The sequence below is a fragment of the Sphaerodactylus townsendi genome, linkage group LG02, assembly GCF_021028975.2.
Source record: "Sphaerodactylus townsendi isolate TG3544 linkage group LG02, MPM_Stown_v2.3, whole genome shotgun sequence".
Taxonomy (NCBI): Eukaryota; Metazoa; Chordata; class Lepidosauria; order Squamata; family Sphaerodactylidae; genus Sphaerodactylus; species Sphaerodactylus townsendi.
The window spans coordinates 123,191,545-123,211,421 of NC_059426.1; the positions used below are offsets into that span (position 1 = coordinate 123,191,545).

Below are 19,877 nucleotides of genomic sequence, written 5' to 3' on the forward strand. Positions count from 1 at the left end.
GCTGGGAATGGGGCCACCCACCACCATGCCCCGCCCCCTGGCCTCCTTGCAGGCCAAGCCCTGCCCCCCAGCCTCCGTGCAGGCCCACAGGGCCTAGGGATGCCTGCACGGAGGCTGGGAGGGGGTGGGGCTTGGTGGCATGCGGCTAGAGCGCATGCCTTTTGGTCATGGGGGGCGCCTGGCGCGCTCCCTGAGACCAAAAGGCGTGTGCCCGGTGACATAAGTGACCCCTTATCCCTATAGGCTGTACGCCTCTGGGTTGTGGTCCCTAAGAACAAACCAGGAGAGTTATTCTTGATGCAATTTATTTAACTGTAGTAGTACTCATTTTTATTTCACAGATAAATTTATAATGCAAATTCTGAGCTAGTTTCATGTGTCTTAAGCGTAAACTTTTAATATAGAAACAACCTTATGTTCATGAAAAAAGTAATATGATTACATAAAATATTAGTAACTTTTTTCTGTTCTTACAAAAATCTTCTCCAACTAATGTTCATTCTGCCTTAATCCATGGAGGCATTAGGCATTATTTCTCATTCAGAAGTGTTTATCAGCTTCTTATATTAATGGTTTGTTTTCCCATTTTTATTAAGACTTTTATTAGCTTTCTGTCCGTTATGAAATATGTGATTCAACAGTAATGTGCCTCAAAATTTTCTAACTTGCTCACCCTAATGCAACACCCACTTAAAATAGCAAAACATAAAATAAATTTAAAGAAGACAAAACATCAGTAGAAGCTTTTAGGATGGTTAGTATAGCCAGGCCTCAATTTTCAAGCTCCTTCCACTTCCAGAGGGAATTCTCTGCTGCAGGTATCCAGACTTCAGCTCTCCCCCTTTTCTAAAGTCCTTCAGAGCTCTCTGCCTTGGCTGACTAAGTCTGATCTACTTATAGGTTGAAGGGGTATTGAAAAATTTGACTGGCTCTTAACGCAGGTTGTTAAAGGGACCAATAGGATTGCTACGTTCTCCCTACTATGCCTGAATTTGCATGATTGTTCAGCTTTCTAGAACACATAAAGATCTTAAATTCACTCTAATACATACACTTTTCTGCTTATAATCATGTACACACAGATATGTACATTTTAAAAAATCTTCTCAGAAGCTAAGGAAAAAAGAGTAATCTTCTGTTGCTGTGTCCGTAGAGTTTCAGGAAAGATTCCCTTGCATGTTTTTATTTATCCTCTATTTGTTGATAACCAAATGTAACTTAATATTTTCTCCACACAATCAAGGAAGTCCTCCATCCTCTATTTCTCTATACTTGGTCAAATAGTTAATTTCCAAGGATAAGCATGTGGGTGCTTTTATCATGCACAGTTTCTATGTTGAGAGCAACTTCCATGAGAAAGTTATTTCATTTTGACCTACTGAAGTCCTAGATCTAATTTTGTTTAGTAATTTTACTCAGTTTATACCAGTGTGATAATTGGATATTATATCCTGATTCATTGGACAATTTGGATTCTAGAGATTTAGAAACCACTAAAGCATCTGGTTAAAATTATTTTTGAAGATTGCCTTTTCATTACATATATTGGCAGAATGTAGTGGGAGGTAATGAGAATTTTTCTTGCAAGGTATTGAAGGATTTAAAAGTGTCACTTGTCTAGTTGCTGAGGCTACTAGAATTCTTTAGATAGTGTATTTAATCAGAACCTTTTATTCCCTTCTAACTTCACTGTGACTTGCTTACTTTCAAATGGATGTCTTGACTTTCAGAAGTTCTGTAACTAAAATGGCAGGAAACAGCTGAAAGGGGTTTCTCGTCAGAGTCCTGGGCATGAAAATGTTGAAGACTACTTCTCTACATTATTTCTTACCAGATATTATATAAGGTTTTCTTGATTAATGGAAATTTCACCCAGCTTCAAGAGGCATCAGCTGAGCTAATGTCACTTGGAAGAGCCTATAAGAGGAAGAACAGACAACCCAGACCATATGATTCAGAAAGCGTGGCACTCAAGCTGGCGCCTGTATGGTGCCTCTTGCTTTTTTTGCATTGTCTACTCTAGAACATGCCTTTTGGGTATGAGCACATCTTACTTCTGCAGCAACCTGTGTGTGTCCTGTGGGGGTCACCATCCTCTTAAAAGAAGTTGGAGGCTTTGTGAAGGGACTAAGGAAGTCCTTTTCTATGTGACCTGACTGTCTGCTCTGTAAAGATCCTATGAGGACCTGAACTGGTTGCCTGCTTGGCATAGCTACTTTTAGTAGTTTGCTTCTTTGTTTTCTATTGCTTTTTCTTGTTTTTATATTTTTTTCTCTTAAACTTTATAATTGTAGCCTGAGTCTGGTGTGTCAGAATAAGGGTTCTCCTAATAGTTGCCTAAGAACTATTCAGAATGAGTCAAATTGATTTCCCTTGTCGACCATCGTTAGAAGTTATAACAAATCATTACAACTTAATTATATTTAATTTAAAAGTCAGAGGTAACAGTTCTTGTAACTGTTCTTGTAATTAGTGTAACTGTCAACCCCATTAATTGTTTGTGTATTTTTCTGTTGCACTTATGAAGTCACTTTTAAGATAGCTAAGCAGAATAATTCTTTGGGCCTGTCAGAATCCCACTGGTGAAAATGAGTGGCTACATTTGGCTAAAGTCAGTGGCAGAAGTGGACTGGGAAGTGAAAAACTCAGACACAAGCTAAACCGAGTGACCACTGAGGCATTACTGTTACCAATGAAAGGCCTGAGCCAAGTTGCACATGAGTTACTGACAGAGTTTCTGGCACTTGGCTTTGGTTGTTTCTAGCTGCCAGTGGGTCACTAAGGCAATGGACCGCCAAGAAATTTACCTGTAAATACTCAGTGTTCCCGGGTCAGTCTGCTTAGAAGTGTGCAGCTGTGTTTGGGGCAGCACAATTAGACTTTCATATCTTTTGAGTTTCCATACGAAAGAAAGTCCACATTATCTCGTCTCTTTTTGGCTCATTGAAACAACTTTATTCTAGAAGGCATTTGGAGTAACAGGTCTCTGAGCTCAAATTGTCCTGTTTAATTGTTGCTAGTTTTGATTTCTTTGTTTCTTCTAGTTCTTAGAATCACAGAATCATAGAGTTGGAAGAGACCCCAAGGGACATCAAGTCCAACCCCCTGCAATGCAGGAACACATAAAGCACTCCTGACAGATGACAGTTGAATGAGTTGCTGTAATAAGACTTGCTTAGTTTATTCTTCATAGTGGATTAAATATCATTTTTGATGTTGGATGTGTTATATTGTTAGACAGTTTTGTGGATTTTGCTGCGAAATAATTGGATAAGTATTTTAAATAAATTCTCATGCATCTTGCTTTTGATGGGGGGAGAGAGAATATCTCCACCTAAGAATTTGTATTTTGATGGAGACACTTGAAATAGTTTGCTTTGCTTTGGAAGGCTCACTGAGTATGACAGCCTTTTGCCTCTTTGCCTGCTGTCTGAGCAGGCACTTTGCAAAAAGAAACTTGATCTTGTCTTTCATAGTGACAGCCAGTAACATTTGAATTCAGATAGTATTTTTAGACTTCATCGTAAGTGACTACAGCTGATTGGGTAGTTGGCAGAAATCTTAAACTCTCCGTGCCATCACGTACAGTTACTTGGATATGCTAATTCAACAAAGCAGGTGTAATTTTAGATCTGCTTGGCAAACGTCACTTTAGCTTTGCATTCTAATGGATGGGAAAAGTCATGGCTACTCCAGTGACCTCTTTGTCCTTTTTAACTGCATGACTTCCCTTTGCGCTTGTGTCTGAATTCCAGAAGTGCTGAGCCAATTTTGACCAATATCCTAAACATATTGAAGAGCATTAATTCATTAAACTACAAAGTGACCCTAGTATAGGAAATTGGGGAAGCAGAACAGGTCATTGAGCTCAAGGATTAGCACTCCTGCTTCTTAAGAATACTTGCATCTTCTTCAGAAGTTTGTAAAGATGCTTCTAATGTTCCTGGCAGCAACAATCCTGAGCAGCCTCCTCTGTCATCAGTGTCATGTTTGTCATGTAGGTGTTGTTTTCCTGAGTAGATGTTTAACGGTTGTCTACTTAGAATGTAAGATATTTTCCAGAGTTTGTTTCCAGTGTAAACTTTTGTGTGTATGACTGGCAAGGTTTCCTTTGGTAATTTCTTGATAGTTGTTATTAAAACTCTTTATATGAGATCTGAGCCCTTGAAGTGCCTGAGAATGTATTTAGAGGAATGGACCCAGTCACATCTCACATTACATTTCAGACCTCCTTACATTCCTTGTCTTTAACTGCTACTTGGCATGTGAGAATGCTGATCCATGTATAAAATGTGTGAAAGTATATAAATGTATGCATTTCATTAATCACAAGTTCTGTTAGCTTTGAACAGTTTTGCTTTCCATTTTAAGTGTATTTGGGCATTGTTATTTTTTCTTGGAAAAAGTTATGTTTGAGCACGTATATTATTAATGTCTTGCAGCATACACATGGGCAGGAATTGAAACTTTTCTTCCATCAGAAGGGGGTAATATCGTTGCTGACTCCCTCCTCCAACATCACACTATCCACAGTATTCCTGAGGGTTTCTGAGGAGCACGATTTCAATCAGCTACGGGGGAGGGAATGAATCTTCAAAAATCACCCCCCTTCCGCTGGTAGAAGTAACAAGACAGAAGAAAATGATGTTGTGATTCGGCACCATTGCCTGTTAGTCATTGTACTCCAATAATGTCTCTGTTTGAAATTATGGAGGTCTTAAATTTGACCCGACAAAAAATAAAGTAGAAAAAGGAAAGGGTCATTCATACTAATGCTCTTAATTGTAATGTTACTGAGCTATACCTTAATTGGCGGTCCCCTGTTCTTCCACTGTATAGCAGTTCACACTCTGGCAGCTTGTTCTAGAGAGAATGTTTTATTCTGAGTAAAGTTGTACCTGATGTGATCAAATAACCTTATTTTGCTTTTCTTGAAATTCATGCATAGCTGCCTTGGGGGTATGTTATACCAAAAGGCTGTCAATTAAGTCTATAAAATAAATAATAAATACATGAACGATTGGTGTATCATTTAGTACAAATATCTAGATGAAAAATTGAACAGTATTGACTTGTACTGATATTGTACTTGATCACAGTTTATAAATATTTTCTTACAATGCAAGAACTTGATCAAAGGTACACTTCAATTAGGCTCTTACAAAAACAGATCATAGCTAAAGATATGAATAGAAGTGGAAATGGTATGCTGAACAGTTAGAGCTCTGCTTCAGTTTTTAATAAAACATCATTTATGAAGGTTTAGGAAATGTTAATTATTTGCTTTCTTTCTTATAGGGATGGGGTAATATATTTCAAGAGTATTCACCATGGTTCAAGAAAGAAAATGTATATTGTGCCACATCATATACAGCTCAAAAAAGGTAAAATTAAAACTAGTAGAATAGTATTTTTTCAATAATAGAAGTTCTGTGAATTAACACTTTGTCCTTAGTCCATATAAAATACTATATAATAATCATAACTGTAATATGATCAAGCACTTAAATGTGTGTTTGGCTTACACAGTAAATGAGAATGCTGATGCTCACCTAAGATGGTAAGCAAGGGCAGAATTAACTGATTATTGTGTATACAAGTCATTGAAAACATTTGGAGGAGCAGTACTCAATTAAAGTCGTCAAGCTATTTGTATCAGTCTCAGGGCCAAACTAGACAGTAGTGTGTCCCCAGGTCCTCCACATGATGCCATTGTAGAGTTTGTTTTAACTTTTAAAATCACTGGGGGCAGTCCTACTGGGGTAAGCACACTGGGGCGGGAGAGACAGACACCCCTCATCCTCTTACTCCATGCCCCCAACTGGATTTGAAACCCATGTGAGAAGAAAAAACCTTTTTAAAAAAGTAATTCTGCTTTATGTACTTTTTACTCCTGATGAGGTACATGTGTAATTTGTAGGGATTTTAATGTGTTTTTAGTTTGTATTTATTTATTGTATATTGTTGGTCAGTTTTTGCCTCTGTACTCTGCCCAGAGCCCTCTGGGGATTGGGTGGTCTAAGAAATACAATTAATAATAATAATAATAATAATAATAATAATAATAATAATAATAATAATAATAATAATAATAATAATAATAATAATAATAATAATAAAAGACACAAATTGAAAAGTCCTACAATGACCCTAAGTGCCGTCTCTGCAAAGAGGGTGATGAAACCGTGGAGCACATCATCTGCTGTTGTAAGAAAATAGCCCAAACTGACTATCTCGAGAAGGCGTCACAATAGGCTGACTGCCCAGCAATGGTGCACTGGGACAGCTGCAAAATCACGGCCTACCCTGTAGCAAGACAATGGTACGAGCACAAGCCAAGAGGAAGATCACAGAAATGGAAGAAGCAAAAATACTCTGGGACTTTAGAATGCTGTCAGACAGACACCTGGCACACTGCTTACCCCCCCAGACATAACGGTGGTAGAGAGAAAAACATGTTTTAGGATCATAGATGAGCAACCCTGTGCCAGTTGATAGCACAAAGAATTGAAGGGACAAAGGGCTGGAAAAGATCACAAAATACAAGGACCTACAAATTGAAATTCGAACGATTGTGGCAAAAAAGAACAACAGTAATCCCACTAGTAGTGGGTGCTCTAGGAGGAATCCCAAGAAATCTTGAAAAACATCTGGAAAGCCTAAACTTGGACAGAACATCAGTCCACATGCTGCAGAAAGCAGCACTTCTAGGAACTGCACATATTCTACGCAAATACCTCTAATATCCTAGGTCCTTGGGAAGGACTCGATATTCAGAGATGAATTCCAGACACTTGTGCTGTGCTGTAATGTGAATAATAATAATAATAATAATAATAATAATAATAATAATAATAATAATAATAATAATAATAATAATAATAATAATAATAATAATAATAATAATAGTGGGTGGGTGGGTGTTCCAGACTGCAAAAAAAAGGCCTTCAGATCTCCTTCATCAGGCAGGACATTTAGAGCATTTATCCGAAATATTTATCACACATTCTCAACATAATGCTCTTGTAACATTCTTAATTCCACTTTTGTAATGAATAGTGATATCTGTTTGTTTGAACAAGTACAAAATTAAAAACAATTCTTTTAAAAAACTGACTGAAGGTGCACTATGTAGTATCCCTCCAATGTGATACAAGCAAAGCAGTATAAATGGGGTGCACAAAGAATCAGTCAAATCAAGGGAGCAAGGTTCCATCACACAATCCAAAGAAAAGTAAAATTAACACAAAGTCTTGGACAAACCAGAGTTTTTGTCTGGTATCCAACACCCACCAGGGAAACAGGCCTAAATTAGAATATGATCCAAGTCAAATGTTTTGCTGTGAAATAACTTTGTGGATGACACACGGGAGAAGACCTCTCATTCCAATCTTGGTCCTTAATAACAACTTTTTTTTTCTTTCATTAGAATTGACATAACTTCATGAGTAAAGTTTCCCAGAACTCTGCTTACAGAGGCTTTTCTCACCTTCTGCACAGGCTGTTAACAAAACAGGGACATGACTTCCAGAGCCAAATGACTGTGGTGTAATTACAATTGAACATGATTCAGATGAATTCAAATGCTCAGACACCTTTAGTCCTGTGCTTCTTGTGACTGCTCAGATGACCTTTGAAGGCTCTCTTTATAAATCCACTTCAGGCCACTGGTCCATCTAGTTCAGTATTGTCAGCTGATTTCTAGAAGCTATCCATCATCACAGGCAGAGAAAGATCTTTTCCCACTGGATACCTTCAACTGAAGATTGCAGAGATTAGATCAGTACTGGCTGTCGTTCCCTTATATGCAACTCCCATTCACTGCCAATGAGCTGTGATGCTTTTACATAAGAAGCTTGGGACTCCTCTGTTCTGTAGTTTAAGAGATACTGGAAGGATGTAGAAAATTATCTAGATACCATTATAAAGAAAATTAAAGAGGCAAAAAAGTGGAAATGTCACACTGCCCTCCCTCTTGCAAACATTTACAACAGAAGTGGGATCTTTGAAAATCTTCCAGTGTAAAAAAGGAAATAATTTCATTCATTTAGAAATACAGTTTTCCCTAGGTTTCACTGATAATTATGAACCGTTTTAAGCCAGATCTCTCTTCTCAGTGCATACACTACATATTTTTCTGCCTCTTGCTCTCTTGACTATCTTTCATGTAAACATTTTGCACTAAGATGTCTATATCCTATCGATATGAAGAACCAGTGGGGAAGGAGTAAGTCAGAAGCAAGGAGTAGAATGACTTTTTGGATAGGAGTCTATCATATGGCTGGAATGGAAATTGATCTGCAGACGCTGACTTGTTGGTAATGTTCTATGTACTGCTACTTTCCAACTATTTATGGCTTACGCTTTTTCTGTTTCTAGGAGATGGATGAGCATATGAGAAGTATGCTTCACCACAGAGAACTTGAAAATCTGAAGGGGAGGTATGCTTATAACTGTGCCAACTTCATTTTGATGCAACTTGATTCAGTGTTTTGAAACAAAATAGCCCTGTGTTATGGGTAGTGAATTATCTTTAAATGAAAGGTTTTCAATATAACATAGTATTGTTTTCCAGGATTTAAAAAAAGCTGCAATGAAAAGTTATTAATTGCAACGTAGTAAATTTCCCAGAGGATATAGTTGATGCTGCTGTCCTCCTGAGTTTCTCAGAACTGTTTTTAGAACTGTGCTCTGACACTTAAAATAATTAGCTAAACACGAAACCTGCATCTGTAATGATATCCATACATATGTCCATTGATTTCAAATGGCTAGATTTTTTTGGTTCACATGAATGTGTGTTTAGAAATCAGCTAATGAAAATCTGAATTTGATCCCCTCTGTTCACATAGATAATACAGTCACTAAAAATAATGGTGATCTCTGTTAATTGCTGGACATGAATACTATTCTAGTGCCTCACTGTCTGCAGAAGGGAAATGGAAAAGCAGCAAAAAGGAGATATAACTCAGATAATCTGACAGGAGCATCTTCCAGCCAGAAAGGTTAGCAGGCTTTCCTGCTAAAGAGGATTGTCTCAACCCCCCCTCTTTTCTGTTTTGTCAAGTTATTTTGCTTTTCTAACAGTCCAAATATTTCATCAACTTTTCCCGGACTAAAGTAAATACTTTGTCACTTGCAGTACTGTCAGGGGGTGATAGATCAACTCTGGGACCTTTTGGATAACATACCTGTCTTTCTTTGATCGGGCTTCAGGACTTGTTATGGAACAGCAATAGCTTTGGTGGCTCCTTTGATAGGGAGTCTCCATTTATGTATTGATAAGCGTAATTCTTCCCCTTTTGGTTTTGTTTAATCTCTTGTAAGCCTTTTGAGTTTTTATCCCCTTGAATATTGTGAAAATGCCTTGGACACAGAGAAGCCTATAATTTGGAGATGATAAAAAGCTTTCTTACTGGTTAACAACTAATAGCTAGTCTCAGCTGAACAGGTGGCAGAAGGAACTGAGGAAAAATCTGGGAGATGCTCATAGGCGTAGAAAAAAGAACGGCACAAAGTCTGAACTTCTGGAATTCAGCTGAAAATCACCATTTGCAAATACTGAATTTTTCTTTGTGAATGCAAAGTCCTATCATCATACTGAAATCGATTACCTTGGGAAAATGAAGTAAAAACCAATTTTCTTTTATAGCAGAAATAATTTTGACTTTATTAGGACCAGATGTCCATGGTGTTAGTCAACCAATTAGAGTTCCTAATGCTGTGCTTTTGGTGTCTGGTAACTAATCAGTACTTCTGCTGTCTAATATCCTGAGGTGATCTGGACACTAGGTAAAGCCGAGTGTATGAGCTCCCACTCTTTGAAAGAAGAGGAAGGTGATTCCATTCTCGTAGGTGGAGGGTCCTACTCCAATTCCTAGAAAACTGCCAAGGCTCTGTGTTCATGTTCCCAATTGGATGTGGAAGGGGTGCACCATTTGACCTTGCTGCACCTCCAAGAAATGTTGCTTTAGCACCAGCTGAAACATCACAAAATAGTCACTGAACTTAGCAGTCATCTTTTTCAGGCTTGATGTTGTGTTAATCAAAAATAGCAAGGGGAGGATATCTGTTATACGGCATGATAGAAAAGCACTAGTGTGGGTTGTGGAATAACTTCAGAAATGTGGGGAATGTCATTTCAGAACTAAAATAGAAACTTTGTTTGCTTTGATGGTTCATGACTTATATTGCAGGTTTGTAAGGGCCACCTCAAAATGAGGCTTGGGTCTGGTTAGTACCTTCATTTTAGTGGGATGATGTTTTCTGGAAATATTCTAATGATGCACGTTTCCAAGGATGCATGTTGTTTGTTTCCTGATTTGTCATAGCAAAATGTAGCACTTGGTCTCTTTTGACCAGTGTCCTGTGTAATAGCAGAACTGATAGTTCTAGGATTTCAAAAATTCTGGCCATTTGCACATGCATAATATTGATTGGTGTGAAACTATCACACGCAGCTCCCCATCCTGAATCTTGCTAAGTTCCAGGCCTGTTTGCTCAGACTCCTTTGAGGATGTGAGCTCTGTGTGTCTTTCTGTTTTCTCTGCTGTTGCTGTTTGCCTTGTGACATTTTGGGTGTCATTCTGTTTCTGCCCTAATTTTTAAGCTAGGTGTCATTTGTATGAAATTGGTGTTTTTTTATTTACATACACATTTACAGACCTTTTTTTTTTACTAGAAAGGGGATGAATCAGCCAACAAAAAAGTTTAAAAGAAAAGTATAACCAAAACACAGAGCCAGGAAAAAAAATAAGAAGCTTGGGTCTGGAGTTCAGGCTGCTTTGCTGCACCCGCATGGCTGAGAATTAACTCAGGTTTCATCACAAGAGCCCTGCAATTACAAGGTTACCCTAACCATTAAGGTTCGTGCGGCCACACCATTGTTTGCCCTACCAATAGGCTCCACCTGGTGCCTGGTGGAAGAGTACTGGAAACTTTCAGAAACTGCAACTGATGGGGCCATTCTCGGGATTTTAGGAGCTTTACTGGCTGCCCCTCTGATTCCAATAAAAAGAGTTTTTTAATGGCGGATTTGCAATCGAGCTGCTTTTGCTGTACAGCTGCTGGAAAATGAGGAAGACTTGCAAGCACATGGGTTTTCCTTAATTAGTGGGCAGTTCCATTTACTCCTTCAGACTTTCCTTCTTTTAATTCCCCCTTTCCTTTTCCCATTCCTGTCCCTGTGCTTTCCTTCATTTCTGTTTATTCCTCTTCTGTGTGTGTGTTGTGTTTTTTTTACAAAGCCAGGAGGAAGCTACCTCTTGCAGCTGCCATTTTTGGGTGGCACTCAACTTAAAGGTGCCCTCAGTCTCAAAAAGATTGGGGACTGCTGGCTGAAGGAGTACAAGCTTTTGGAAGATCATGAAAATCTGGTTTGGAAGATCATGAAAGTCTGGTTCATAACAGAGTAATGCTTGTTCTATCTTGCTCCTGTGAGGAAATGAAATGAACTGTTGGAATGGTCAGAACTGCCATGTGAGTTCATAGAGGGTGAGCCAGTCCCTCAGGTCCAGTTGGTGAAGCCCTTTAAAGTTAAGAACCATAAATGAACTCAGAAATAAATGGGTAGCCAGTGCAAAGATTCAAAATTGGAGTGAAATGAACAAATTACTAACTTGCAGTCTGTGAATTCTGAAGTAACTGAAATTTTCAAGTTGTCCTCAAGGGCAGCCCCATGTTGCACACATAAAAATCTTGAAGCAAGACTATTTTAATGGTGAAGTTTTTGGTAGCTTTATTGTATTGTTTTATTTGATTGTTTGTAAGCCATCTTCTTAGATCCCATGTTGAGAGAAAGGTGATGTAGATATATAGCCACACAAATAAAGATATGTTATGGATTTTTGTAGGATTGGAAACTTGATCCTGCTAAAACCCAGCCCCGGTTTACCACAACCTGGGGGTTGCGACCTCTTTGGCGGTCGAACAACCCTTTCACAGGGGTTGCCTAAGACCATCGGAAAATGGCCTTTTATATTTTATATATACCAATTTTATGGTTGGGGGTCACCACAACATGAGGAACTGTATTAAAGGGTCGCGGCATTATGAAGGTTGAGAACCACTGCTTTAAAGGGTTGAATAAATTCCTAAGCATGATATCGTGTTCAGGAGTTTGCTGGCCTCCTTTCTCAGACAAAGAAAGCAGGACTCAGAATAAATATCTTGTGTCTCATGCACATGTTCCAGAAGTGAAAACCCACGCGTTTCCTGGAGCAGTCCCTCAGTATCTCAGACATGTACCCAATCCAAATGGTGGCAGACTGTTGAAGTTCTGCTCAATCTAGGATGGGGGTGGGGACTGAACATGTCCCTGTGAATCCAGCATAGCCATTAGAAGCACGTCTTTCTCACCCAGCCCCATGCAACATCATTGAATAGGTTGAAAAGCCCACCAATGTATTATTGAATCATAGGTTAGATGTGTTTGTAATTTTAAACACATAAAGCTGCCTGATTCTGAATCAGACTACGAGTCCCTCAAGGTCAGTATTGTCTACTCAGACTGGCAGCAGCTCTCCAGAGTCTTAAGTCAAAGTCATCCACATCTCCTACTACCTGGTCCTTTTAACTGAAGATGCCAGGGATTGAACTTACGATCTTCTGCATGCCAGGCAGAGGCTATTCCACTGAAACACAGCCCTTCCCCTATATCACTTAATCACCAATTAAGCTTTAGAGTGGACCTTTCTTTTCCTCCTTCCTTCCTGCACTGTCCAAAAAACTGTTGATGGGGAATGCTCAGGGAGGATATGGGATATGGCATGGTGAGGGTCTGCAGTGGGAATTAGCAGAATTCCATCCCTTGAAAAGACCTTCTGCTTGCAAAAATGTGGGGGTTGGATCCAGCCCATTGCATTGCCTTATCAGAGTAGTATGAGAGAGGTGTGCTGTGTTTCATAACGTAAAGTTCCGTGGATCTAAACCGGCCTCCTTACTACATGCCTTTCATTTTCTGTATCCATATAGACCACTTTAAAAATGGATTGGAAAAGGGCATGGAGGTCATAATACGTCCATTACAATCACAGTAGCTAAAAATGGAGCCTCCATATTCAGAGGTGCTATGCCTCTGATTACCAGGGACTTAGAACAAGTGGGGAATGTCTGTCTGTGATGTCCCATCTGTGAGCTTCCTAGAGGTATCTGTTGGAAACAGGACTAGGTGGGGGACTAGGGGCTATACTTCATTGGCATGCACAGTGTCCAAAACTGGAGTAAATGAATATAAACTCTTCTAGTAACCATTGAAGTGAGATGCCTTCTCCCTCTGTCATTATAATCGAATAAAGCTGAATGCCTGCAAATTGGATGTGTGAAGCAGATGACCAAATTAGAGACATTTCCCCATGTGCCTTCTTTGGATTCAAGTGAGGCCTTTGTTCACTCTTTGAATCCAGTATATCTGACCTTGTGTTGGCACTAAGACTCCATCTGTTCCATTGCTGAACAGCTGAGCGGTGGTTGCCCTGACACCAGAGTGTCATCAACATTAACTTTAGCAGTGTAACCTGAGCTTGCTTATTCCAGATAATTTTTAGAATCATATTTTACATTGTCTGATTCTGAATTTTTGCAGACTGCTGAGTCTGCTATCAGTTTGTGTTCTTTATGGTCCTATCTGCCACATAACTTTTGTTTTGTCATGTTCTTGTGTTTTGTTTACCTCTCCCCCTTCTATTCTCTTTTGCTGTTCCATTTTATTTAACATTCATATTTGAGCAGCTGTGAATGTGTCCCACTTTATCTCTGTGGTATCCTTACTGCAGTTTTAAAAAGTTATAATATATTGGCATAACACTGCTTCTGTGTATTGCATGGCATATTTAAAAGAACCCCTTGGTGCTTGGATTTTCTGTTACTGGTCTTGCTTGAAGCCCTCCCTGTCTCAATCCAGACACAGTTCACTTCTCATGCAGTTAAAGGGATGTCCATGGGATGTCCACTTGGGAAACATCTCCACTCTCATTTGGGAGCTGGACAGCTGAGGCTGTACTAAAGTTCCCTTCATATTTTACTCTGCATGAGGAGACTAGCAGGGGCCAGGCCTGTGCCCAAGCTGAGAAGCAAGCTGGGATCTCCTGCACAATGTCGGCTTAATATGATGTCTGGATCTAGCCTAAGAGATTATTACTTTGTTCTCTGGCTAATGTTGGCCAGCAGCCATCTTTACAGAGCATCATATGTCGTGCCAGCATGCTGGCATGCTGAATATTAAACTCATGAAGACTGGATTTATTTAATACGCGGTTGTCGGGATTTCGCCAGCGGCCGTGGTCCGGCGACGAATCATGTTACCGTTTCGTCTGCATCTGCGAAACTGGCATCTTCAGAGGTTAATATTATCACAGAGAGGCCTGTGATACACCTCTAAAGATCTCAACCGATGAACCGTTAAGAACAAAGATCTGCCAGGACCATGGCACCACCTGATCAGCCAGCTCCCGCAACAACCTCAATAAACCATGAAAGAAACCTTCCGACAGTACATTAAATGTAAATCTGGGGACTGTGAAATATATAATTTTATTTTACTTTTCTGTTTGCTATAATTCTGTGGATTATATCATACTTCATTAATGGAAAACTTTGGCTGAGAGCTAATGTGTGTGGGGGATATTGACACATTTTTTGTTTGAATGGCAGGAACTCCCACTCCCTACCCCCAATGCCATGTTACAGATTGCTTCAGGAAGTTTCTCTTATTTCAGAATGTTCTTCTGTGTATGAGCGTGCTTTTCAGGGAAAGGAAGGCCAAAACTGCCTTGAGCTTGCTGTTGCCCAGTTCTCCAGATTGTGGTCTTCCTATTTATATAGGAATTAACTGAAAGTGCAAGTGAAAACCCCTTTGAAAAGCCTTACTCTTTATTTAACATGCAGCTGGCCTCTCTTGCCAAAGCATGCCGAAAGCCATTAGTCCTAAAACCTTGTGAGTGGGTGAAAGATCTCTTCCTTGGTTTTGCCTTTCACATTTTTAAAAATTGCAGAGGTGGAAGAAGATTCTTAGGCCTCATTTCCTTTGATGGAGATTCCTCACAAAATACTGAAGATGGCTGCAACCCCGGAGATGGGGATTTCTGCCACTTCATTAGCAAATATTTCTGTTGAAGTGATTTCACAGCTGTACTGAAAGCCACGTTACCAAAAGACAATGGCATGAAGCTTTGATGTAAAGTAAAATGCCTAAAATGTATGCTTGCCTTTCTTTGAAAATAGATGATTAAAAAAAAGACTCAGATGTTCTTGGTACAATGATTTCCAATTAGTTAGTTAAAGAAAGCATGTCAATGAGGAGCCAATATGGGTGATGGAGATGTGTCTTGAACAAAGGGAGAGCTTGTGACATGATCTTATAAGTTTTGCAGGTGAAGCTCTGGGGTGACTCCAGCTACTCTGCTCAACGAAGCTAGAAACGTTCCTCCATCTGTGGAAGGCTTTCTCCAACTTATGGGGCTGTAATGGAAGGATATCTTCAGACTTTGCAGAGCAGCATGGCTAGAACCGCTCCACTAAGTTTAAAAAATGTATTCATCCCTTCACTGAAGCTGCATTCAAAGGTGATAGTTAACTGGTTCAAGAAGAATGAACACAGTTTATTGCTTGACTCACAAATCCTTGTTCCCCCCATCCTTGGCTTGTCATGTGAAGAATCAGTCTGCTTACCTGTGGTGTACAAATATAGATGCATGAGTTAATCAGAGTTAGCGCCCCCCCCCCCCATCATTAACCAGGATTCCAAACCAGAGTTTAATTGACAGGCCACCAACTTATTGCCTTTGGATGCCATGGCTCCCTCAAAATGCTTTCCTGTGCCTTCTAAGTGGTTTTAGAAAGTGAGCAGGACCAGGTGGAGCTCTTCTCAGTGACCTTTGGAGACCTGATTGTGAAGATTTAAAAAATATGTTGCTTTGACTGCAGCTGACATCACAGCACAAGGTTCTGCACTGTGTGACTGAAGGTACACTGTCTGTAAGCAAGAAAATACTTTTATAAACAATATGGTATCCTTTTAAGCAGAGCTTCTGCCTAAAATGATGAAGAATTTCTATTAGAGTTACACATAACCTCCCTTCCTGTCATTTTATGGATGATTTCACCTCCTACAGCAGCCATTTTGTTTTCATATCCTGTGTCAAAATTCTAAAGATACCTACAGGCTCAGAAAGGTTAGGGACCCCTAAACCAGAAACCACATGTATGGAGGAGAAAATAACTCTGCATTTGTACCCTACATGCCTGTTCTGATGTTTAATCATAGTTCTCCATGTCTGAAATGGGGACGTGTGAGGAATGTTTGCAAGCCTGGTACCCAGCTCGATTTGTGCTTTTCTTGACTCTAGTTAAATGATGTCTGAGTGCAACAGGTATCTAAGTAGAGTTTGGAGCATGCCGTAATGTTAGAAGTATATACTCTGGAGCAGTTTCTTTGTTGGATATCACTATATTACAGAACACCATCATAGTATGTATTAACTGCTTTCCAGCCATTTTCTTTCAAATGGAATATCCTTATTTTTGCATGTGGGTTGCTCAGACAGTGCAAGGATTGCAAGCCTGTCAGTCTTTGCTGAAATCGGAGTGTGGCCACTTGTCTGACACAGTTGTTGGCTTCTTCCAACTGAAACAATTTTGTGCCCTTAGGGATAATCCCTTGCAAAGTAGAGAGTGGACTTCACATGCGTCTTCTGAACCAAATAAAGTACAGTGAACTGGAGACTCCCTCTCTTCATTTGCTGCGCCATGGGAGTCCTTGAATTCCAGGCCACTGTGCCAGCTGTCCCAGTTCAAGTTTCGCTTTGTTAGGATTGGTTGCCGGAGTGTTTTCTCCCCTCCCTTCTGCTGACTTTCATTGGAGGGCGAAAGCTGAGACTGAGATTAAATCTAGACTCTGTCACTGGGTTTTCTCAGTGCAGCTGGCACCATGGAGGTGCTTCAGGGCGGCTTCTGCTAGCTCTGCAAGCCCTCCACTCTGCCGCCACCTCCTCAATGTTTCCTCTGACAAGGTTTTGAGTACAACAATCCAAGAAGAATTCCAGCTGACACTGATTATCCCCACAAGTCTCTTACCTCTTGATTGTTGGAAAAAAAACCTGAAACCTTAACAAGAACTAATCAAAACCAGCTAATCTGCTTAAGAAAAAAGTGATAAAAGTTTTGCGAAGCTGAAAAGAACAACCAATATTACTGTTTGGGCTAATAGATCTTATATATGATTGACCTGCAACTTGCCCATTCAGAGGAAACTGAGTCAGAGCAGCATTGTTTGCCATGCCTGTGGGAAGAATTGAATGTCCACGTTCTCCATCTTTCCCCAGGGACAGCAACCATGAGTGCCAGGTGTGTCGGGTGACAGTGGTGGGCTTGTCAGCATACGCTAAGCACATTTCCAGCCAGCTGCACAAAGACAACATTGAAGCCCACGATGGAGGTGAAGGGAAGGAAGAGACTGAAGAAGAATACTTTGACAAGGAACTCATCCAGTTAATCAAGGAAAGAAATGAGCAGAACAGGTGAGTGTACCTATGTTTTAGTAGTTCAGTAGTGTAGGAGTTCTTTGTATAGCTCTGTGACTGTAGGAAAGTGATGGCAAAGCTGTTTGGAGCACTTAGTAGAGTCAGCCATTGCCTACTGTTGTAAGAATCATTTGAGCTTGATAAGTTACTATTTTTAGTATACAACTTTTCATATTTGGTATGTAGCCTTTGAATCATGCTTTTCAGGGCAGAGAACTGTTGAAAGTTGATCCTAATACAAGCAGTATAACAGAATGTTGATTTGATTTTGTAGCTAGCAGATGATTTTTTCTTGTGTACATAGCTGTACAAGTGTACTGAGGTCCTTTCACAAAATATTGTGTTCCTGGTTTATACTGTGAATAGCCTGATTAGACCTTCTGCAGATGATGCCGTATCTGCACCTGTAGCATTGACGCTGCACCTGTAGCATTGATATTTTGTCTGTTAGAAAGGCATTGTATACTGTATTTCAGAGTTATGAAGGTATAAATATGTACCTATTTAATAGAAATTATATAATTGTAAAACTTCTTAGAGGCAACTTAGTCCTATAAAACTATGTTGCTTATAACTTTTTGCTCTATGGTTCTGAGAGCCTGGAAAAAAACCTTTAGTTCACCTAAATTCATTTTCAGTCCAATGCATTTGGATCTTGAAGCTCTGCTCCGTGTATGTTTCGGTTACATTAGATCCTCGATGTATTCACATATCAAGTTACAGCCTGTCTTTGAAACATTTGTGAAGCGTGCATTGCTTGAATCATGTTACATTTGTTAGTATTCAATTTAAAGACCAAGGGTCAAGTTTTGTTATGTTATGCAACTGTTGCTTACTCTGGGGTGTATGCAAGATCTTGCTGTGTGAACAGAATTTGCCTCTTTTTGTGTGGGGGTTCTACTGGCTTCTCCTACTTATAATGCCCTGTACCCTAAATAGGATTTATGAGGGTTCCTTCTAGAACAACTGTCTGGAGGAATGCATGCTACAGATCCCCGTTGCTCTACCCTTCCACATGAGCACAGTACCTTTTGATCTCTGGATCCATCAGTTCTCTTAATTATGTATTACCCATACTGGTCATTGTTGTAATAGATGTAATTCTTTCTATAACCAGAAAATATATTTTATATATTATGGTACTGGGATTTTCTAAGAGGTGTTTAAAATTTCCTGATAGTGTCATTCTTGGCAGGTATCCTAGAGAAGAAGGTTATCCTAGAATTGTTAGCGATACTTTGCATAACCTTCTGTCCTCTAATCTTAGTTAGTAGCTGATTAAATAAATCATGTTAGGAGCTGATTAAAAAGCTCCAGCCGCTTAGACGCAATCCTTGTGATTGACTTTTCTCCTTGGAATTTGCAGTGATCCATAAATTTCAGCGATCATTCAAGGCCATTTATGGAGCTACTAGAGACTTTGAGAAGAGTCAGAGTTAAAAAGGGATATGGAAATTGAAACCATAAGCATACCCGTGATCAGGAGTTGTGAAGAGGGATGCCATAGTGTGAAATGTTCCTGCCCTCATGGCTCCAGTATCCTACAGGGAGAAAAGAAAAACGGCCTTTGGTACATTTTGAATATTCTGGCCTTGATTTTTACAGGATAAATTAGCTCAGGCAATGAGACCGATTCTACTCTGTCCTTGGAAAGTAGTGACAATGCTACTTTATTAGTTTCTTGACAAGCCTAAATCGAGTCCTCTGTTTAGACTGCCAAAGCATACGAGTTATAGAAAAATGGTCTTGTAGGCATTGTAATAAACATGATTCTTGTCAACTGAAAGTATGCCTTGCCTACCATGGCTAGAATAAACCTTTGTTTAATGTTCTTCAGGAACTCATGCTGCTTTTCTTACATATCTTCTGTATGTAATATTTCATAACTGCAGGATCATATTCTATTAACTAATTCTGATTCTTCTAATCTCTGTTGTAGTATACAGTGGCAGTACAAGAAAACTGGTGTTCTCGACAGTATAAAATAAATCGTATCAAATGGTTCTAAAGAACTAACAGTCTGGATGCTAGGTTTTGGGAGGGGGAGTTAGTTGCAAAAGGCAAACGGGCTTGCAAAATTACGTTTTGCCTTCCTTAAAACCTTAACCTATAATCACAAGTGCTCAATTACATGGGAGAATATGGGGAATTTTTCACCTTATTTCTGCCACTTACAGAAGGATTTCTTGGTTTCCTGAAAAATTTGGCCATGCCAAAAAATAAGTAGCCTTTTTGGCAGTGAACAGATAATGTTTAACAGATACGTTACTGACATCCTAATCCTTTTTTGAGTAACTCTCATACCAAATCCCCAAACTATTTTTTGAACTTGTGAGTAGAAAGGTTGTATAGTGGCCGTTT

General features: G+C 39.5%; 1 protein-coding gene across 2 annotated transcripts in view; it reads left to right on the forward strand.

Annotated features, from left to right (window-relative positions):
- Positions 1–19,877, forward strand: part of ZNF106 (zinc finger protein 106) — a 57,981-nt gene that overhangs the window by 2,733 nt on the left and 35,371 nt on the right. For both annotated transcript variants that reach the window (XM_048484156.1, XM_048484157.1), the window contains exons 2-4: positions 5,299–5,384; positions 8,380–8,441; positions 17,319–17,513. In XM_048484156.1, coding sequence (XP_048340113.1) covers positions 5,331–5,384; positions 8,380–8,441; positions 17,319–17,513 — 311 coding nt within the window. In that variant the 5' untranslated portion in view covers positions 5,299–5,330. The remainder of the gene's footprint in view (positions 1–5,298; positions 5,385–8,379; positions 8,442–17,318; positions 17,514–19,877) is intronic.